We start from the raw sequence: 23,630 nt of genomic DNA on the forward strand, positions 1-23,630 counted from the left end.
TTTGTGAAAATTAAAGATGAGTAGAAGGTACATCTCTGTGTTCATGGGTTCCTACAAAAGCATGTGTTTGGAAAAAAAAATTATAAGAGAAAAAAAAAAAGGAGTAATCAGGTTACATTATATGTTCATCCATCCCTCAAGTGAGTTGTGTCTGCAAAAAACACTCCTAGAAAGTGAGCAGCACAAAATAGTTGAAAAAGCTATTTTTCTTGTGGGATTTTACCGTTGGAAAAAGAAAGAAATTAAACTCAAGTCATTTAAATTAGTACAAGAACTCATGTTCAGACTGATAATTGTGATAAAGGGTCCTTAGGTGTTTTTATCTGAATATATATTTGAATTTGTACTAAATACATAGTCCTTCTCACCAAACCTGAATCGGATGTCAGTACTAGGAATAGTCAATGGTCTCTTTGGATGCCCTCCTCACCTTCAGATTCTGACACACCCCAGGCCCCTATTCTAGGATACTTGGTATGCAGACTCCCCTCTCTTGTTTACCTGCCTGGGCTTTTGAGACTCACACTGGCTCACCTCATCCCTCCATCACCTGCCAAGTGCAGGTGTCTACTTTTCACTGGTTCATCTTCAGGAAGGAAAAGGAAGAAGAGCAAGTTGAAAAGTTGAAGAGCATAACTAGCTTCCCCTCCCCCCAAGTGGACACAACATCTTTATTTTATTTTATTTTTATTAGTTACATATGACAGTACAATGATCTTGACAATTCATACATTTGAATCAAATGAGGTATAATTTCTCATTTTTCTGATTGTACAGGTTGCAGAATCACATTGGTCATACAGTCACTTATATACATACAGCAATAATAATGTCTATTTTATTCTGCTGCAGGGCAGCAGAATAACTAGCTTTTAAAAGCAAAATTTCACTTATATTCATCTATTATTGCTACAAAATGTAAATGTAGAACAAGCTAGCTTTTAAAAATCTCCCTGTAAGACTTCATTATACTTGCCATATTGTGTCTCATGTTGAATCTTATGTATATAAATATCTCTTTTCATATTTAGGAGTCTCAGAAAAATGTGGAATCCTTCGCATCCATGCTGAGACACTCTCCTCTGACACAGATGGGGCCTGCCAAGGATAAATTGGTCACTGGACGGATCTTTCATGTTGTGGAGAATGATCTTTACATAGATTTTGGTGGCAAGTTTCATTGTGTATGTAAAAGACCAGAAGTGAATGGAGAGTAAGTAGAATCATTTTCAAGTGCTTTAAGAATGTTCATAAAAGTAGAAGTACCTCAAAATTATTGTTTGATGTAGGTGATTTAAAAAGACAGACAGTATATTTATTTCTCTTGGTAATGCTATTAGAAGAAAAGTCAGAAGTGCTTAAGATATATTTGTTAGTCATATTCAGTCATATTCATATCTTATCAAAGCAATGATAACATTTGGGAAGAAGGTATGAATGTTCATCCCGGTAACAAACCATTTCATACCATAAAATTAAAACAAACTTTGTAGTTGTATATGCTCATGAGGCCCTTTTCCTGTAAACTTTTTTTTTGCTTCTATTATTCCATAATCTCTTTCCACTTCTAAGGGAAACCTCCCCCTGTTGCTTCTTCACTGATGTTCCTTTCTCTTACCCTACCAAATTCTGATGCTTTATCATTTTTTTAAATTATTCTCCATTTCTTTTTCCAGATTATTATTTTTCCTATTATAATTATATTAGTAGAATTAGTTGTATTTATAGTCTGTACTGATGAAGATATTTCTAAATATAAATATACAATGGGGAAAGCACTAAGATGGGAGATCTAGGAGTAGCATGTCAAGGTTAAAGGAAATGTTGAACTAAGATTCTAAAAGGGAAAACAACAGTAAACAAGATAGAAATGACTACTTCTCAACAATTTTTAATGTGAAAACTTTTTAGATTTTCATATTTCTGGTATCAGAATGCATCTTACAGTTGATGGTATATCAATTTAATTGATAATGTTTTTTTCTCCTGAATAGTATGTAAAATAATGGTGAATCTAGTAATCAGTAACATGTTAGAATAAATTACAGTAATGAAGAAGGTTATGAGTTTAAGAATGAAATATATTGTAGAAATGAATAAGAAGAGAACCTACTCTGAACGTAACTGAGAATTATGGAATGAATTGTTTCTTCCTGAGAATTTTAGGCATCTAAAGATGTAGATGATAATGGAGCTCACCCAGTGAAGGATCATAAGCTCATTCTACATTAGTATGAAAAGGACCCAACAAAATTAACAGAATACACATTTCCTCAGATCATTCACAAGTGAGTAAATGTTTAACAATCAGATTTTTTAAAGGGTAGAATAGAATAATAAACACCTGTATTACATGAGCTAAGACAGAAGGGAGGAGGACTCATTTACCTTTCCAGCTTTGATTTTCCTCAGAACTCCAGCTTCTTGCCTTCTAGCACATAACCATCTGCTCGGCTACACTGTGCTGATCTTAATGCAATGCAGGCAAGAAGCTTGCCCTGACTGCTCTCCCAGAAGAGTGTTGATTTTAGCATTTTTCTTCCTTTCATCGTATTTCTTTTGAATTTTCTTTGATCAGTCTTTGTTTAAAATTTCTTCCTCCTCAGAAGTCAGCTTGGCCCCCTTCTTGCAGCCCAGGGGCAGTGTGTAGTGGGACTTGTACCACTGTTGGTATGGTGTGCTCTCAATGAGCATGCTGCAGTTCTTCACCAGGGTCTTGGTGTGGACCAGCTCATTACTGGATGCATTGTAGACAACATCAGTGATCCTTGTTTTGCTAGTACAACACTCCAGCCTCAAAGCCCATACTTCTTGTTGCCTCCTTGCACTCGGACAGTGTGTACGCAGTGGGGTCCAGTCATAGTGTTGGCAGCAGGGTGTCCCCAGTCTTGCAGCACTTGTGCCAGTTGTCCCAGCAGATGCCTATTGCTTGGTGCCCGTTGGAAAGAGGCAATACCAACAATCAGATTTTGAGTTTCAAAAAAAAGACCCAATTTGTTAATTTCTGTGGTATAAATTTTTATCATGGCCAATTTCAAGTTACTGATGTGATATCACTGAATGCAGGGCTGGGAAGATGTGTGTATAGTGTGCTCTCACAGGCTAATATGAGCCAGCTCCAGGACACCTTTTTCTCTGCTAATCAGATACCAGCTAGTTCTTAGTGAGGTAGGTGGGTAAACCAGCTTATACCTGGGAAAGAAAATGACCTTCTTACACTTCCTGGCATGGGAGGTAATGGTTCGAGCATGGTTTGAATTAGTATATCCAATAACATACAAGCTCATTCAGAAGTACCAAGACCTAAAGAAATTTATAAGTAGGATATATTCAGTACTATATTATGTATCATGTAGAGTTATTGGAGTAAATTAGTTATTATATGTAAAAAATTAAAATGTGACTGACATGTGGTAAAAAGATACTACAATTGTTGTTATTTTTCTTGTATTATTGAAATCCTGATGACCTAATGATGATATTGGTCAAGAGTTCCCACTGAGGAAGGGTTGGGGGGAGGCAAGTGTGAAGATAATGTGGTCTTAAAATTATCACTCAAGAGAAGCTTCCTAAAGCTGTTGGGTATTGTCAGCAGAAGCTGTAACCAATTATTTTTCATTAATAAAATGATATCAGATGAAATACTATTTTATTTTATGCCAAAAATTCCTCTAGTCTCTAGTTATAACTGATAACATTTTTCACTATGCTACCATGGATGAATTCCAGTTGCAGTAGCTATCTTATTCTTACAAGTTCACGTAATATGTGGCCAGAGAATCAGGTATTAATTTTATAAAAAGATGGGTTTTTTTTGTTCATTTGTTTGCAGTACTAGGGATTGAATTCAGGGCCTCATGCACGCCAGACAAGTGATCTACCACTGAGCCATATCCCCAACCCCAAAAGACATCTCTGAGATATTTCTCAGCAGAGAGTCACCTGTTTGGATAATTTCATCATAATATCCAAATACCAGCAATATACATATTTCTTTATATTAAAAGATGGAACTTTTTCTACCATTGAGCCACACCCCTAGCCCTATTTTGTATTTTATGTAGAGACATGGTCTCACTGAGTTGCTTAGTGCCTCATTTTTGCTCAGGCTGGCTTTGAATACGAAATCCTCCTGCCTCAGGCTCCTGAGCCACCGTATTACAGATGTGTTTCTCTGCACCCAGCTGTCATATTCTTATTTGTTTTTTTGCAGTACCAGGGATTGAACCCATGATCTTGTGGATGCTAGACAAGTACTCTACCATTGAGCTATATCCTCAGCCTTATGTCATATTCTTGAACGTAATATTTCAGAATGCCTTAGGAATCTAGAATTAGGATTTGATTTTTATGTCTTATTTGCTAAATCACAACATTTTAAATATCAGTATTTATTATCAGATCTTTCTCTATTTAGTGCTATAGTATGATTTAAATTTACTTTATGGATAGTATAACTTTAAGTGGTTAAATACGGGAGCCTTGCAACATTTATTAAATCTTAAATTTTTATTGAAAACCATATACATACCATATATGCACATATGGAAGTTACTATATGTTTAAAATCCCCTTTTTAGGGGCTGGAGTTGTGGCTCAGCAGTAGGGCGCTTGTCTCCTATGTGTGAGGCACTGCATTAGATTCCCAGCACCACATATAAATAAACAAATAAAAAATAAAGGTCCATCAACAACTAAAAAATATATTTAAAAAAAAAGAAATCCTCTTTTTTAAAATCTGTTTCCCCTCCCCCCAATGAAGCGATCTGTTTAATAAAACTCTTTTGTGGGAATGACTCATGGTAATTTTTTTTCCCTTTTTTGTGGGGGGCGGGCAGGCTGGTGTTGTGGGTTGAGCTCAGGAACAGTCTACCATTCAACTACATCCCCAGGCTTTTTTTCTCTTTCTTATTCTTTTTTTTTTTTTGGAAGACAGGGTCTCTCCAAGTAGTTGAAGCTGGTCTCAAACTTGGATTCCTCCTGCCTCAGCTTCCCGAATCTCTGGGATTAAAGGTGTATGTTACCACGCTGGTCATAATCCTAGTAATTTTGCAAATAAGTTCTCTAGTATTTGGAGCAGTGACTGTATTATAGTCTTTTGATGTTGTAGAAGAGTTAAATTCCTGCATTTCTGTATTCTGTAGTTCTCTCTCAGCTCCTGATTCCATGAAACCACGTGTCCAGTATCCAGTCACCATCCAGAAATACCCACTTAAATTTCCAGAGTACTTGCAAAATCAATACATTCATGAATGAGGATCTTGAAAAGGGAGGAGTTAGAGTGGTCTAGAAATAAATTTGTTCATTTGTATGCTCATTCATTCCTTCATTCACTCATTCAAATGTGATTAAAACATATCAATTTGCCAGGCACAATTTTAAGGGTTGGTAAACAAAACAGACTAATTTCCTACCTTCATGAAATGAATATTCTAATGGGAGAAGGAGGAACAGATAGGAAACAAGTATATAAATCAATTTAAAATATTGCTAATTATAAATGGGGAAAATATGGTGACAAGGTGCTGATGAATAGAAAATAACAATAGTCAGAAAAGGTCTTTGACCTCCACTTCTGTTGCTATAAGTGTGAAATGCCATCAAAGTACCTTAAAGGGGGGAGGGTGAGAGAGAGAAATGACAAACAGGAGTTAAAGCTTAAGCTCTATTCCTCTCTATCCTGTGGATCAGAAATGTTGTTTCTAATAGTATGTGCAAAGGGATAGTTTCCTTCAGCCAATATTTAATTTGAACCTACACATGTTGCATTTGGGGGAGGGACTTCCTAAGTTAGCAAGTTCCTTGTTATTCAGTTTTTACTTATCATGAAATGAAGGTTTATTCTTTTCACAGAGTGTTTACTAAATCTCTTGATTTATATATGTAGAAATATTTAGGTTCTGTCTAAAAACCCTTGTCTAGGTTTCTTGAAGATCTCTGTCACTTACACTTAGAAAATATTGTCAGGCCAGCATATAGTTTTATTTACTTTTTATTTCTACTTGTGTCTAAAACAAAAGTTGTGAGTAGGAACCTACTTTATTCAAATGTTTGCTTATTGTCTCTGTCATTGGTGGGAAAGATGATAGCACTGAAAGGGGAAATAAGGAGATTTGGCTTGACTGTTTCTGTGCTCCCATTTTTTACCCCTACAAGATTAGATTATGTGACTAGATAGACCAGCTTGTTGGGCTGGACATCTCTTGGCATTCTCCCTCCATAATGTCTAATGGCTCAGATTCTGGGAGGCTTCATCCCAGTGATAACAGACCTTCTTATTGTGATACATTTAAAATCACTATAAATGAGATTTAGAAATTTCTATAACTTATTTATCATTTACAGACTGACCACTTTTTAATTATCCCTTTAGAGAATCATTTTTTCACTTCATTCAGACTTTTGTGTATTGAATACATTCTACTTAGGATAATTTAAAGTAATCAAGTGTAGTTAAAATAACTAAGATTCAATAAAATATCCAGTTTAGTCAGATGTTTTAATTTTTTCATTATTTAAATAAATAAATTTGATGGCATTTCAGATTAGTAGTTGATAAGGATGGGAAACATTTTGGTTACCTGAATAATCTAATTAGCTAAGTAATAGTCTTTTAATAAGCTCTATATTTTTGTTTTAATATTTAATATTTAAATATTTAAGCTGTATAATTTTTGTTGTAATACTAGTTTTGAGGAACTGTTTTCAACCTTTTCCCCAAACAGCCCTAGAATTTGCAGAAAGATTTCAAAGATTGTGCAGAGGTTGGGAAGTAGAGAGAGAATTAGGTTAACTACTTTCAGAGCAGCTTTACATTTATGTGTTTTATTTGGCGGGACATTTCTGTTTAAAGTATGTGGGTAATAGTGGTTTTTTTCTACTGCAAAAAAATTTAAAGTTTGAAAAGTACTTTTAAAGGAAAAAAATGATTCTAGAACAATATTACATTTTAAATAACATTCAGAATCTAAGCTATAGTATTTAAGTTTGAACAATAGTGATCTAGAATTGCAAAATAGAAATATTATAAGTAATTTCAGAGATTTGGGGGCATGAGTGGGTCCTCGTACTTATTAGTTCTGACCTCAAAAGTTTTACCAATTATGTTTTTCTTCCAAATCGAAAGCTAAATTTAATGTTTTGAAAGACTCCATTAAGTAGAGGTGTGTTGTTTTGTTAAGCAATTGCTATTGAAGGATGAAAAGAAAACTATAAATATTGAAAAAAAATCAGGGCTGGGGGATTTGGTAGAGTGCTTGCCCAGCATGCCCTGGGTTCGGTCCCTAGCGCCTGTGCGCGGCACACACACACACACACACACACACACACACGACTAAAAAGAATATTATGCACATGTGGAAGGTATTGCTTTCCAGATGTCTTTGTGCTCTTGTTCTGCTTTCATGTGACTGGCCCTGGCAGGCCTAAGTCTTATAGGGTGGGCCTTCTTATGTAAGGAAGTAGGTGCTGAGCTCCAGTGTGTGTGGACCCCAATTCAGAGAAAAGATATTGGCCTCATTTCAGAATATCCATGCTGATTTGCTGTAAGTTAATGTCTTTATAGTGTATGTGTGCCCTTTTCTGTGAATCTTTACTTTGACCTACTTCCATGAACCAATCTAAGTCAGAGGGCTTCTACTGTGATTTAAACAAAGCACTTTTCTTATCATGTGACCTGCCTTCCCTTTAGATATTTTTTCTTCTGTCATATTAATATAACACACAATTTTACAAAATTTGTCTTAGTGTGAATTAAGATTGCTCTCTTTCCATATTCCATTCTATTTCATTTCATAATCATACCAGTTAGTTTTTTGAAAACCTACATTGGCATTTTATATGTATTGTTTCATTTATAACTTACAAGAAACATAGTAAGTGGACCACATTATTTTCATTCTCCAAATGAAGAAAATGAGTCTCTGAACATAAGTAATGTGTTGCAGTCACACAACTAGAAATTAACAAAGCAGAGATCCAAACCTACTGCTGTATAGATCTGAAGCCCATCGATGTTCTTTTCACCTTACTGTGCTGTTTTCCAAGTCGTCTAACATATATTCATTCAAGTGTCTTAAAAACCTCCTAAAATAGTCTCACTTATGAAGCAGTTTCAGACCAGGGACCCTGAGGTTAAAGTGATAGTGAGATAGGGAGTCCCATGCAGGGCTGTTAAGGAATGATGAGTAGACTCATCATTTTGAGACTCTGGGTTATGGTGTTCACGGCTGCTGTGTTCTGAATGTTTGTGTCCCCCCAGGATTCATATATTGAAATATAATCATCAGTGTGATGTTTTTAAGAGATGGGCTAATGGGACGCGGTTAGATCATGAGTGATCTGCCTTCATGAATAGGATTGGTGTCCTTAGGAAAGCTGCCTTGGTCCTTCTGCCATGTGAGGACACAGTGAGAAGGTGCCACCTGTGACCAGGACCACCCTTCATCAGACATTGAATCTCCTGGCACCTTGTTCTTGGACTTCATAGCTTCTAGAACTCTGATAAATAAATTTATGTTGTTTATAATTTCTGATATTTAGTTATAGCAGCCTGAACTAACTAAGACAGTGGAATAATATATTTAGATAGTGTTATGGCCAATAAGATGATGACTAATAGGCATGGTTTTGTTTTGGAATGGATCTATCTTATAATTATAGTCAGACCTGTTGTCATAGTAACATGGTTAATGTTTGACTTTGATTAGTCACTTTAAGTCAGAATTGCCTCATATTATTTGGGAAGGATATATTTCATAAAGGTTTATTCTGCAAATAATAGAAAGTTGGCCATTTCATGCTTGATTTTTAATTCCTTATTGGAGCTTTTTAAAATGTATCATCTTGGGCTGAGGTTGTGGCTCAGTGGTAGAGCGCTTGCCTAGTATGTGTGAGGTACTAGGTTTGATTCTTAGCACTGCATATAAGTAAACTAAATACAGGTTCATTGAAACTAAAAAATATTTTATAAAATAAAATAAAATATATCATCTACTTTCTTAGAACTTTGTTATACCTAAAGTAATTTAGCCTTTTTGGTTGGTTGATGAGCCAGGATCATAATTATAAATACCAATTTTTGTATTATATCATCAAATACTATATAGAATTATTACTTAATAACATATAACCTCCCAGTTCTGTAGTTTTGTTTCAACTTTCCTTTTCTGCTACTATGCCCATTTCTGCCTGTTAAAACTTTCTCAGACCTCTTAATTTTCTTGTTTCTGGATGCTGATAAATTGGTCACCATGTTTATTGTGCTTAAAATAAGAGAAGTTAGTATGTGAGTGAGGACCTAACAGCCACTTCTATAAGTGAAGTGCATTCACTTTAGTGCATGGGCTTCAACATGTATTTTGACAGCTCCTAAACTCCTGTTTAATTCTCATTGGGTTCTGGGTATACTTGATATCGTCATCAGATAACTAACTTACTGATAAGTATAAGTGTCACTGGTTCAGAGTTTTGCCTGTGTTGACTGCCTGTTCACTGATGCCCTTCCTAGGGATTGTCACATATCAGCACAGTGTTTGTTGAACTAGTCAAGGTGCTAAGTGTTTTGGACACGAACATTTATCATGGTTGAAGCTTTTGCACCTCCAATAGGAACAATAGGGAAAATAAGATGGGATTATTGAGTCCCAAATTCTATTTGAGGTGGTGCCATTTCTTATAGTGAATTTATAAGTAATGAGCAATTTTGGAGCAGGGGTAGGGGTGGGGTGGGGTGGGGAGTATGAGTGGGTGGGGTGGGAGGGTGGTACTGAGGATTGAACCTTAGGGGTGCGTAACTGCTGAGCCACATCCTTAGCCCTTTTTAAAAATATTTTATTTAGATACAAGGTTGCTAAGTGCTGAGGCTGGCTTTGAACTCACAATCCTCCTGCTTTCAGCCCCCCAAGTTGCTGGGATTACAGGAGTGCACCACCTTGCCTGGCAGTAATGAGCAATTTTGTTAAGCCCAAAGAATCACTTTATAGCACTGATTAGTTTGATTGCTTTGGAAAATGCCTTTAAAACCTTTTATGAGTCTTTAGAAATTACTTTTATTAATTTTATTTTTAAATCAGGCATGGAACAGTTTTTCATTGAACTAGCAAGTTTTTAATGTGCAGCTCTGATAAGCTGCCTCTGTATTTAGTGCTTATGATGTGTGGATTAAAGACAATCTCTGCTTTCTGGGAATTGATTAAATCTGGGCATAGAGACTAACTGATTCTATAGGAATGGAGAAGAGGGAAATCAATAGTTCAAAAGCTTGTGTCAGAGAAGCTTTCTCAGTGAAACTAATAGTTGAACTGAGTTGTAAAAGATACAGAGGAGCCACTAAGTGCAGGCAGTGAGTGTTTCCAGGTGAGGGAGCAGCAATTGGTAAACACTACCAGTAAGCAGAGTCTGTCTTTCCCGGGAAGCTAGGCAGGTAATTGGCTTAAGTTAAGAAGGAGTGGTAGAAGAGTGGGGAGGCAGATAGAGCCAGATTTTCAGGAATTTGTATGCCATCCTGAGAAAGTGGGGCTGTATTCTGAAGTTGGGGAATAGCCATTAAAATAGCAACAAGTAACAGATTATATTTGCATTTCGGTGAGATCATTCTAGCAGAGGTATGGAGTCTATGTTGAAGAATGATGCAGAGTTAGTTCAGTAAGGAAGCTATTGGGACAAAATGATGTGGATGTGAATTAAGTCTGCTCATGGGGAAAGGAGACAGCAATTTGGGATATGGAAGTGATAGGTCTTGTTGACTGAATAGTAATGGATTATGAGATGGGTAAACATTTTGAATAGTTTATTTCAGATGTAAGTGACTAGTTAGGTAGTGAGTTAGGTTATATTGGGGAGGTGGAGAAGGGGTATGTATTATTGATATTTTTACCCACTTGCCCAGATTTACATGATTTCCATTTGTGGTCATAATAGTTCTGTTTAGTTATTGGACAAGGAACATTTCTCTTTTTACTGAAATTATAGAATCCCTGTGGCTAATCCATACGTCTTATATTTTATCAAGAGCCAAAAATCTTTTCATTTTATGGTTATATTTTAGGTTTGATTCTTCAAGAGTTGTTGACATTTTCTGTGAAATCCTCATGTCCAGTTATAAGTAAAGTCCACTTATTTATTATTGTGGAAATGAAGGTTGTGTCTTTTAAAGCATTATCTCTACATGGGCATCTGTATCACAGTATTCATGATTGACACCTCTGAAAATCGAAGAGTTTCAAAACAAGCATGATTGGCAGCTCTAAGGTAACTAGCACGTGCACTGAATATTATTTGTGCTTTTGTTTGACACTAAGGTGGAATAAACAAGCTAATTTCCCAGTCTTTGTTTCTATTTCAGGTTCTATGATATGTAGGGTCAAATAGAAAGTGGAATGTATATTGAATGTTTCAAAAACTAAAGTTTGCAAGGTGTATTGGAGGAAAAAGAAAATAATTTGAATAAGGTGGATCTTTTTATTCCAGAGGACATGGAACACAATTATAAAGTATGCATAGCTTTGAATAGATTGGTGATTTAAACCCATCCTATGAGCTTTTCTTTAACAGAACTCTGATTTTTTTAAGGAAAAGAAAGCATGTTATATTTAACTTATAATAAGAAACCTTAAGAATATGTTCAAATATGAATTATATATTTAAAATATATAAATTATATATTAAAAATAATCATATTAAAATATGATTTTAGGAATGTTCTGGGTTCATGAAACACATGTGATTCAGACCAAATAGCATTAGAGGTTTTTTTTTTTCTTGTTTTCATATATGTCATGCAAAGTTCTGTTGGATTTTGTTCTGATGGTTTGGTTGTTCTGATTCTATTTTGATTGGCATACAAAATTGACTTACTTCATGTAGCAGTCACATGTATGGTTCTATCAGTCCAAAGACTGACTAAATTTATGTGTCTAGTAGTTTGCCTTATATGCCTTCTCAGGACTGTAAAGGTCAAAAGTGAATCAGGAAACTACTTCAGTAACTGCTTATTAGGAATGCAAACAATTAAGTGTTCCTACAAAAGCTTTGAAGTTAGTATCTTAATGGGACAGAGAGAAAAAGTCAAGTCTGTACTCCTACAATTGGTTCAGGCTCCTATTGGCTTAGGAGTGGATTTTTGAACAATTAGAAGTTATCTTAATAGAAGGTTTGAGTTCTATTTTAGTTTGTAGAATTTTGTATTAATTTAGGTTGCCACTTGATAACATCTATTGACTCTTAGGAACCCATAATTTCAGCATATACTTTGTAATTTGTGATTAATATACAAATCATAACTAACATTTGTTGAGCACTTTCTCCATGTTGGGTGCTTTGTTCAAAGATTTGCATACATTGATTTCTTTAACCTTTTAACACTCTTATGTAGACACTGTTGGGATCCTCACTAAGGGAGGAAAAACACTGAAGAACTAAGGCTTACAGAGATTTTAAGTAATTTACCCAGAAATGGCAGTAAGTAAGCATCCGAGGCAGTATAGCATACGTCCATTTTTGTTAACCACTACTTTATACTATTTAAAACACTTCCACAGTGCATGTGTGTATAATTTGCTGATTTTTCTCAGCAAATTATTGAGTACCTTAATTACAATGTGCTGAATGCAGTTTAAAAAACTGTTAAGACATCTTTAGGAGAAAAGATATATATAGCACTGTAATATAGAGGAACATATGAACAAATGTGTCAGTGAACGATGTGGCTAAACAGAAGTGTTCAAAGGAAATGCTAGAGAAAATGTTGAGATGATTTCATAAATAAAGTATCTCTCCAAAACATAGAACTTTAATTAGATTCTGAAAGATGGGGGAGGTTACGGGAGATGAATGATGAAGGAAAATCTCAGGGGAAATGGTGTGAGCAATGGCATAGAATTGAGAATGGACTCAGTGTGACTGAATTAGTTTTTTATGTCTATATAACAAAGTATTTCAAAACTTAGTGTCTTAAAACAGTAAGCATTTATTGACTCACACAATTGCTATGGTCCAGGAATTGCTGGATGGTTCTGACTCAAGGTCTTTCATAAAGTTCTGTCAAGGGCATCAATCATCTGAAGGTTTAACTGGGGCTGGAGAATTTTCTTTCAAGTTAGCTCAATCATATGCCTGGCAAGTTAGTGCTATGTGTTAGTTTTCTGTGTCTGTGATATATATATATATATATATATATATATATATATATATATATATATATATATATATGGTAAAATCAGCTTCTAAGAAGGAAAGGTTTATTTTGAGTCATGGTTTCAGAGGCTCAGTTCATAATTAGTTGCCTCTGTTGCTTTTGGGCCTGTGGTGAGCCATAACATCACGGTGATGAGTGTGTGATAGAGCAAAGATGCTCCCCTCATGTTAGCTGAGAAGAAAGAAAGAAACAGGAAGAGGCCAGGGGCCAGTATCCCCTTCAGGGGCTCACCCCAATGAAATTACTTCCTTCCACTAGGCCCCACTACTGAAGACTCCAACACCTCCCAATAGTGTAATAGGCTGGGGACTAAGCCTTTAACATATGGCCTCTGAGGGACATTTAAGATCGAAACTATAGCATGCTGGTTGTTGTCAGGAAGCCTTAGTTCCTTCTCATATTGACGTCTCCATTGGGTTGAATGAGTGTCCTCGTGAATGATCTAAGGAGCGAGCAAGGAGAAAATATAATACTTTTCATGATGGTGTCTTTTTACATTATCACTTGTGCCATATTCTGTTAGAAATGAATCCACACTCAAGGGGAAGGGAATCAGTCTGTGCCTGAGACATGTACCAAAATCCATGTACATATTCTATCTTTGTATCAATAAAACTTTTTAAATCTAAGAATATAATAACTATAAAACAAATATATGATAGAGCAAGATTTTAAAAAATGGAAACAACTTCCCTTTTTGCTCCATTTTCAATGTTAAGTATTTTTATCACTAATATTACTGTTATTAGACATTACTTTAGCTTAGATTACCTATATGCTTACAAGAGACTTTTATTGTTTTCTTCCCTATTGTGATTTCAAAATCTAAAACTTTGTCTTTTTACTTATTCATACACTGAATAAACTGCTGGTAACTTTGGGCTAGTTCAGAAAACATTTATGAAGTTTGTCAGACCCAGTGCTAGCTTGGGCTGTACTGCTTCTCTTTCTTTCTCTCAGTTGCAATCCATTGGAGGCAAAAGCTCTTTTTCAGGCTACTGGAAATCAGTTCTCTTAAGTAGTTATTTCCTTCTCATGCAAGAGAGCCTTGCTAACTTTAGTCAGTCTTCAAAACCACATTTTTGGTTTGGTTAATTGAATTAGCACCTAGCCACTTAGACTAGAAAGTTGAGAGACATAATAGACTCCTTTCTCTTCATTTTAGCCCTCCTCCCAGATCTGATCAACCCATAGCTTCTGTCCACCTTCCCTCTTAAGAATCACTGAAATCTGCCCTCTTTTCTGTCTCTGCCACTGGGGCTTTGCTCTAGCCTTTGATATCTTGTACTTCATACCTGGATTTGTCCTAGTGACTCCCTGCTAATCATTCTCTTTCATCCTCTAATCTATTTTTCCATGTACATATTTTAAAACCACTGCAGTGGTCAAGATCTCTTGGCATGGCTGACATTTTAGGGATTGGGAAACAGTTTGCTTTGCTGGATAGGCTAGGATTCTTATAAAATACTCTGAATTTCAGACTGAAAAGTTATGATGGGAGAAGCAGAAGCATGGTGTTTGAGGATGGCCATTTTTGGATGCTGATATTAGTATAGTCATGTGTGGAGTAGAGTGGACCCAGCAAGACCAGTTCCGAGAATCTAGTAGTGATCCAAGCAGGAGTGGAGTGGGGCTGGATTGGAGTAAGAAGGATAGGAACAGAAAGCTGGGGGAGGCTGTTCAAACTAAGACTGATAGGATTCAAACTGAGACTGATAGGACCTCCTGGAGGTCACAGCTGGGAGGGAGGTTGGGTTGAGGAACCATTCACAGGGCAGGAAGCTGAGCTTTGTTCTAGATACATTTGGATTATTCTGTTAGCATTTGGTACATGGGATTGGAAATAAGAAATTAGGCTGTATAAAAGCCACAGACCTGGAATTAGCTCTACATCTGTATATCTTCTGCCTTTTTCAGGAAAAAATCCAAAATACAGAGGCTTTGACACTTATAGACACCTGTCTAGGTTTGTGTTCATGCTGCATTAAGTGAGAGTGACTGCCTTGAAGAAGTCTGGTAATGTTCAGGTTCGAGTTTAAATCATATGAAATTGCTGTTTTTGTAAGTTAAAAATAGTCGAATGTCTGAAATTTCATATGATTCTCTGGGTTTCCTATTAATTATCTTAAATTTTCTCAGTGTTGTCTTTTATAGGGAATTTGATAAAACAAATAACTTGTTTCCCCTGGAAGCTATTGGTCTGTTCTTTCCTGTCCCAAGTATTGCCCATGTTTTTAAAATCTCTATTCAGTCCTTGGTCCAGCCTGCCAGACTGCCCTCCCCATTCTGCTCAGTAAAGTTCGTCAGTGGCCTCCAGTCATCGGCTCAAGCCCTCCTTCGTATTCAGCACTGTTGGTTATTCTTTTATTTGACATTGTCACAGCCCTTTATTTTCTTGGTTATCTTCCTACCTTTCTGTTCTTGATCTGTATTCCTATAGGAAATACTTTATAAAATTTTAAAAGATAGAAATGGCCAGAAGGAGAGGCAGTAGTGCTTTAGCTTGGGTCCTGAATGCCTCGCAAAGGCCTGGGTGCTGAAGGCTTGTTGCCAAGGGTGGTGCCTTGGAGAGTTGGTTGGAACCTTTGGGAAGAGTAGCCCAGGGGAAGGAAGCTGGGGCAACAGGGTGATGTCCTTGAAGGGGTTATTGGGAGGCCAGTCTATTCCTTACTCTCTTAGGTTGCCAGCCACCATGAGCTGAGCAGTTTCTTTCACCACATGCTCCCATCATGATGAAAGTCTTGCCAAAGACCCAAACAACAGGGCCATGAAACGTCTGTAGCTGTGAGCCAGAGTAAACAGTTCCTCTTTATTATTTATTTATTTATTTTATAATAGAATGCATTTTGACATATTGTACACAAATGGAGCACAACTTCTTCTGGCTGCATGTGGTGCTGAGTCATTCCAGTGGTGTAATCATACACATATAGAGGGTAATAATGTCTGTCTCATTATATCGTCCTTCCCAGCCCACAGCCCCACCTCTCCCCTCACTCCTGTCTGCACAGTCCAGTGTTCCTTCATTCTTCCCTGTCTCCCCACCCAACTATGTATGCATTTGCCTATCAGAGAAAACATTTGGCTTTTGTAAACTTTTCCTCTTTTTAAGATTATTTATCTTAGGTATTTGTTACAGTAGAGGTAAGCTGACTAACAGAAGTAGTTTGAGGCATGCTCCAGGAAGATAAGCAAGGCAAGTATCACAAAGAAAATGAGAGCAGAGGGCAAGAGGCCTTGTTTTTTTTTTTTTTTTTTAATTTTTTTGACATAAACTATTTTTTTAATTGATTTTATTTTTTTAAATACACGACAGCGGAATGCATTATAATTCTTATTACACATGTAGAGCACAGTTTTTCATGTTTGTATATAAAGTATGTTCACGCCAATTCATGTCTTTATACGTGTACTTTGGTTTTTTTTGCATTACAATTCTTATTACACATATATACCACAGTTTTTCGTATCTCTGTTTGTATATAAAGTATGTTGACACCCAATTCGTATCTTCATACACTTACTTTGGATAATGATGTTCATCACATTCCACATACTTGCTAATCCTCTGCCCCCTCCTTTTCCCTCCCACCCCTCTTCCCTATCTAGAATTCATAAGAGGCCTTGTTTCTAATCCTGCATTTATCATGTTGTACAGGAAAAGTTCTTTACCTGGGAATCTAAACCCTAGGCCAATTTAACCAACAGGATTTTTCCTAAAAGGGGCTGAGGTGTAGCTCAGTGGTAAAGCATGTAAATACATGAGGACCTGGGTTCAATCCCCACTACTACCAATGTAATGATAATAATTGTTCTGAAAGGATTGTTCTAGTGTTTTCCCATTTTAAAAACTACATAATTCTAATAATTGAAAACATTTTATGTGCCTATAAATGAAACTTATGAACGTCTCCATGTCTATATATCTATTTTTTTTTCATTTAGTGAGTAAGAAATCATTCAGGTTCAACATAGCCCAGTACTTGAAAATGTGCTTTGTTCTCAGCTTTTTCTAAATTTTAAGAGAATATTTTTTCCATAAATATAAAAGAAATTTAGGTTTCTTTTAAAGTTTTAATTTTGGAGAACTGTAATTTTGGAGCTAAAATAGAATACTTTGTGTTCCTTTTTAAAATGCAAATTAGATATTAAGTAGGTATAATTAGATCCTTAATTAGTACTGATTGAGCATATTATAATGTTCATGTGGATTTTGCGCTACTGCCTCTGTCATATTTGAATTTATTAAGCAAATGAATGTTTCCTTGATATATTTTCCTTGAAAGCATTTTCTTTTATATACTGCATTCTTATGAAAATCACAGTATCAACTATTTGCTATGATAAATAATGAACAAAGATATAGCTTCTTCAGTGTGGAATATATGATTTGAAATTATTAGGCTTCCAAAATATATTGCTGTAAATGTACATATTTTGAGACTTAACATTTTTACTTGAGCTAACCTGGTCTCAAAATTTCTGTTTTACTCAACATTCGTTTTGTAAGCCTTTACATGACGTTTCTTTTCTTATTTACTAAAAAGATAATATTTCAGACTATTTGGAAAATTAACAGCTAAACATAACTCTTTGAATCTCAAAATCTGCTTCAGAAACTAAATATCATTTTCTAGTTGCTCTTGCAAATATTTTAGCCTACCCAATTCCTGAATGTAATTATTTAGAAACTTAAATTCTGAATTTATGTTTGTGTTTTGAATACTGTACCTCAAGCATGACTTTTTAAAAAGTTCTTTGTCTCCTTACTTTACTGAAGGAAACATCTGAAGCTTGAAGAAAAATGTTCTAAAAGCAAAGCTTAGCATATGCTGGTTTGTGAGATAAGTTTTATATTTGTTAGTAGTGGTAGTTGATAATGGTGTTGATGACTAATAACAGCAACAGCAACTTCCTAATTTGTAGCACTCTGAAGGAATTCTCCCTCTAGAGGGATCTTTAGTCACTTTAAGACAACCAACATATGCTAAATCTTTGGGGAAAAATAATCTTTAAATATCTGGCATAGTACCATACAGAGTGTAAATTCACAGTGTTTATTACTCACATTTTTTTTTTTTTTTTTTTTAAGTGCTGAGGATTGAACCCAGGACTGGCACATGCTAAGTGTGCACTCTACCAGTGATGATACCTCCAGCCAAATTGCTTACTTTCTGGATAGACAGGATTCACAAATCATTTTGCTAATAGTAGAATATTTTAATTATTGGTTGAGATATACTGTTTTTAATGTTCCTTTGATGTTAAAAAGGAACAAAATTACTTTTGATGAAGAGGCTTGAATATTCCTGTTTCAGGGAAGAAATGAAAACATTCTTAATTTTAAGAAGGAAAGTAAAATTAATATTGAATTCAATGGGAATTTACTATTTTCCAAAATTGAAAGGAAATTTCCTGCCAATTCTTGTCTTCATTGTTGTTCGTATTGACATAATCATTATAGCCACTAATGTCAATTCTTATTGTGTTTAGTCACTTTTCTAAGCATTGGTCCCAGAATAAAGATTTCCACATTTGAATCCTGGCTCTACTCCTTATTAACTGTGTGATCCTGAGCAAGTTGCTTAACTCTTGGAGTCTCAACTTTCTTTTCTTTAAGGATGAATAAAATGATAGTGCTTTCCCCTGGTGGTTGGTGTGAGGATTAAATAAGGCTATCACCATTGAAACAGCTGGCATGATTGAGCTTTTTCTGTGTGTCACATTTTTTTTTCCTTTGTTCATGTATCTTAGTATCATTGCACCTACTTAATAGATGAGGGAAGTGAGCCTTAGCGAATTTAGGTGACTTTCCAGATCATTTAGACTTGTGGCATTTGCAAATAGCAGAAATCTTGACGGATTGTGGCTTAAACATTAAGAGACTTATTTTTCTTGCGTAACAATCCTGGATGTTGGCAGCTTCTGGGGTTGCCTCAACAACTTGACTCCCTCAGTGCTTTATGCTCTGGCATCAGCATTAGACTTCATGCTTCTTGGGTCACAGGTACCTTAAGGTTGCTGGTACTATAGGTGGGCAGCCTAGAGGGAGAAAGAATGAAGAACTCAGGGTCAGCTTGTTTGTCTCTGTTGTCAAGGAAATAAAAACTTTATTAGAAACCTTTCCAAATTTCTCTGGTTAGATCTGTATAACATGCCCCCCTCTCTAGGTGCAGGGGAAAGCTCTAAAATATAGCATTTAACTTTTTGTAATTAAAATTTTTTTTCATTGACGTTTTCACTGTGGAGTGTCACGGGGGATAAGAGGGTTGGGAATAATTTTTGTGTTACCTAACCAGTGGGTCTACACTTTCCCTGAGCCCCTCTGACTTAAATAGCCAAGATGGGATTCTAATCCAGGTGTATCTCCCGCCTCTAACTCTCCAGTCCTGCCTCTCAAAGAATAAAGACACTCACATTATAGACATTTTGAAAGGACATTATTTGACATCTACACAAGTGCAGTTCTTCTTGGATTTCTGTGTTTTTCAGAATAAAAATTATTTACCTTTAGGGGCTGTGGGAATTTGGGAGATACAGGTTTTATTCCTCCCTATCTCCAAAGAGTAGAATAAAACAAAACAAAATTTAGTGTCTGAATACTTTTTGATGTGTTTGTTTCTGGAAATTTATGATTTGGGGTGTGGGGTGGTGCCAGGAATTGAACTCAGGAGAACTCACCACTGAGCCACATCCCCAGCCCATTTATTTTATTTAGAGACAGGATCTTGCTGAGTTACTGAGGCTAGCTTTGAACTTGCTATCCTCCTGCCTCAACCTCCCGAGTTACTGGGATTACAGGTGTGTGCCACTGTGCCTGACTCTGATAACATTTTTAAACTTTCTGTAGTGCAAAAAATCACAATACGTGAAGTACTGACTATGTTTTCACCTCTTTCTGCTCTAATTATTATGTTTTAACTCAGGTTAAATGAGTTTGTTCTGTGTTTACTTCCTAAAGAGTGGTTATCCACTCATTTTATTTTCTGGAAAAATAAAAATACCACAATACTTGGAAAGTGGACACTGTATTTGTTTATTATTTGTTTTGTTTTTTTCAGAGAAGAGGTGGGATAGAGTCATAATTCAAATTCTGTATTTGGGCCTTAAATATAGTCATAGTTCACTCTTTTTTGGGCTTTTTTATATTTGAAGTAAATGATGTTGAATTTTGTAAAGGAAAAGGGTAATGTTCTGAGTTAGGCAACATTTCCACAGTTTTTTAGCAAGGAGACTCAGACCAGAGAAATGATTAAATTTATGCAAAAGTCCATAAACTGTATTTTCAGCAGAGTTGGATTGCATCCTGACTCAATTCAGATTGCCCTGTGAGAATGACATCCCAAGCAGTCTCTAGTTAGGACAGATTTTTATCTTTATAGTTCTTTAAAAAACTTAAAAATGAATTCTACTGTCATTTATAACTAAGAAGAACCAGTAAAAAAAATCTAAAAATAATTACATGTTTATCAGGGGGGAAAAGCCTATTACTAAGTATCACATTTTTAAAAAGATTGAGCAACTTTTGTCACAATCATCTTTTATGGAAGAATTTTTAGAAGACAGTATGGTCTGAGTTTGCCTTAGCCCACACATTTCCATTTGTTTTACCAAATAACTACCCGAGATGATATTAAATACTGTTTAACCAAGTTGAGCTAAATTCAGTTGTACCATTGTCAGTTATAAGCTGTCAATGACTAATAATGGACTGTTTCTGTCTTGACCTTGCTAGTTTGAATTCCAAAGTACTATATGTCTTTTTAACTATTACATTGCACTTGGTCTGTCTACGTTTCTGTGTGTATAGCTGTATTTTCAATTTTTAAATTGGATAATTAAAAGTTCATTTTTTAATTGGATAATTAACCAAGCAAAATATTTCTAGCTTAATTTTTATAATAAAAAGGAAATTAGGAAGAATTATTTATGTATTTGTTATAAATACCAAATGTTGTGCTCTTGTACATTAAAATTTATAGTTTACTGAAAATGCATAAATTTTAATTTATAGAAATATTCTTTTTTCCATAAACTCTTTTAAAATACTTTCATATATCCTTTTGTTCACTATAAAGTTTGTGAGCAGTCCAAGCCTAATTAATTCTTTTGACGTCTTTCTTTTAGGTTAAAACTTTGAATCATTTTTTAATTCTATGTAATAATTACTGTAGTGTCAAAGCTAATATTCTCCAGTGATCAAACCATATTAGTAAAGTTGTACTTACATTATTTGTTATTAATTTATTATTTTTTGTTTTGACTTGAAAAAATAATGCATTTTCATAAAAAAGCTATGGGAAACTTCCTAAGTATTTAAATGTTAATACTTCATTATTCCACAATCATTTTAGTGCATTTCCTGCCAGACTTTTCAGCCACAGGTTTGGTTTTGTTTGTATATCATTTTAATCAGACTGTCTATAATTTTTTAAACTTGAGCTTCTCATTTAATTTATATTATAGCACTTTTTCACTGTGAAGCATGCATTATATATCATTAGATACATCTTAATTTCTTCTGGCATTCCTCTTTGTTAGATGTTTTTTCTACTTTTTCACTTTTACAATAGATGCAGCCACAAATATCGTTGTACATACCATCTATAGGATATTTCCTGAGTGGAATAACTAGGCTTAAAGGTTATTAGTATTTTTTCGTTCTTATGTAAACAGATCAAAATTTTATGTACTTAGTATTGTTTTTTTAAAAAATGCCCATTTTTTTTTACCTTGTTTATCTTGGCATTATAGGTATCTCTATAATCTATATACATCAGCTCTTGATGTTGTTAAGATTGTTTACCTTTTTGTTTTAAAAATACCATCATCTTTTACAGAAGTAATTCAAATTGATTGCAAAGTGCAAATTCAGGTATATTGAAGAAGAAAACAAAGATTACCTAGTGAAAATATTTTTACATGTGTTTAAAAAAAAGTTTCTGAACAAAAATTCCTATTTTTGAATTGTTTTATGACTCGACTTCCCATTGGGGCTATATAACTATGTCATGAATAATATTGTTAAAGACTACATAGCATTTCATTACTATGACTTATTTAGTCAAAAATTGATATATAGATATTGTTTCTAGTTTTCACTACTTTTATAAATAATACTTCTATGACAGTTTTGTGCATAAAACTTGCTTTTAGTATCTGATTATTTCCTTGGAATAAAGTCTTTGTAATAGCAGAACTAGAAAGACTATATAGTCAGCCTATAGTCAGAAAAATAAAGTGTATCTATACTGAAAATATTTACAAACTTTTTTTTGGTCATTATTCCCTAAAAAATATGACTATTTAAATAGCATTTATATTGTATTAGGTATTATAATTTATCTAGAGATGATTTAAGTATGCAGGAAGATGGTCTTGGGACATAAATACTATGCCATTTTAATATGGAAATTGACCATGTGCAGAGTTTGGTATCTGCAAGATCTTTACTTTCTCTTTGTGTTCCTAGTCATATTTCCTCCTAGCCACTTGTCTACTTGATGCTGTTCCCCAAATTCTGGACTTTCTCCTCCACAGAAACACTCATGGGAGTTAGTGATGCTTGGCCAGATTCTCCTTTAATCTCCCTTTACGCTTAACTAGTCATAGACACAGACTTTTCCCAGCCTTCCAGTATAGGTTGCATAACTAGTGAATAGAATCAGGGCCCTGGCCATCCAGAATGTGCAGTTTTCTACATAGTTGATAAAGTTGTTGGTCTTCAGATTGCTTATCATAATCCATTTGGACAATAGCTCTTTATTATCTTTACTGAATGGTCATATATGCTAGTTCCTATGTTCTGTTCTAAATCTGTATGCTATATTTGCTTTACCCTGTTGAATATATGTCAGTTTTCTATCTTAAAAATAATTTCCCCTTCCAATGAATGAAGTTATGTATATGTCACTTAGTGAAAATTCATTTTGTCCTTTTTAACTCATTTCTTAAGATTTCCCCCAAATTTTAAGTGTTTGACGTTTATCTCTAGTCCATGTATAATATTTTGATATGATGTAAATAATAAAGGGAATATTTATTATAGCCCTTTTAAAAATAGTAATTTGAAGCTATCTTTCTGTTCTGAACACTGAATCTGAGTTTCATGTAATGGTAGATAAAATATATTTATCAACACTTGAGTTTTTTTTTTCACTTACCTATAAGCAGAAATTAAGGCGTCTGTGTTCATGATGTGATTGTTATGATTTAAAAGCTAGAACTTTTTGATGGGTGGAAATATAAAATGGTGCAAACTACTCTAGATAACTTTTTTGCAGTTCCTTATGTGGTTACAGTAACCATATGATCCAGTAGTTCCACTCATATGTGTACATACCTGAGAAAAATGATGTACATGTCCACTCAAAACCTACACACAAATGTCTGTAGCAGCATTTTTTGCAATAGCCAAAAGATGAAAACAATCTAA

General features: G+C 34.9%; 1 protein-coding gene and 1 pseudogene across 1 annotated transcript in view; one reads left to right on the forward strand and one right to left on the reverse strand.

Moving 5' to 3' along the window:
* Mrps28 (mitochondrial ribosomal protein S28) overlaps positions 1 to 23,630 on the forward strand; it is a 106,094-nt gene that overhangs the window by 25,098 nt on the left and 57,366 nt on the right. The window contains exon 2 of the mRNA XM_027949386.2: positions 1,032 to 1,213. Within this exon, the coding sequence (XP_027805187.1) occupies positions 1,032 to 1,213 (182 nt within the window). The remainder of the gene's footprint in view (positions 1 to 1,031; positions 1,214 to 23,630) is intronic.
* LOC114101457 (small ribosomal subunit protein eS8 pseudogene) lies at positions 2,409 to 3,026 on the reverse strand (annotated as a pseudogene).

Source organism: Marmota flaviventris, chromosome 15 (assembly GCF_047511675.1).
Source record: "Marmota flaviventris isolate mMarFla1 chromosome 15, mMarFla1.hap1, whole genome shotgun sequence".
NCBI classification, from domain to species: Eukaryota; Metazoa; Chordata; class Mammalia; order Rodentia; family Sciuridae; genus Marmota; species Marmota flaviventris.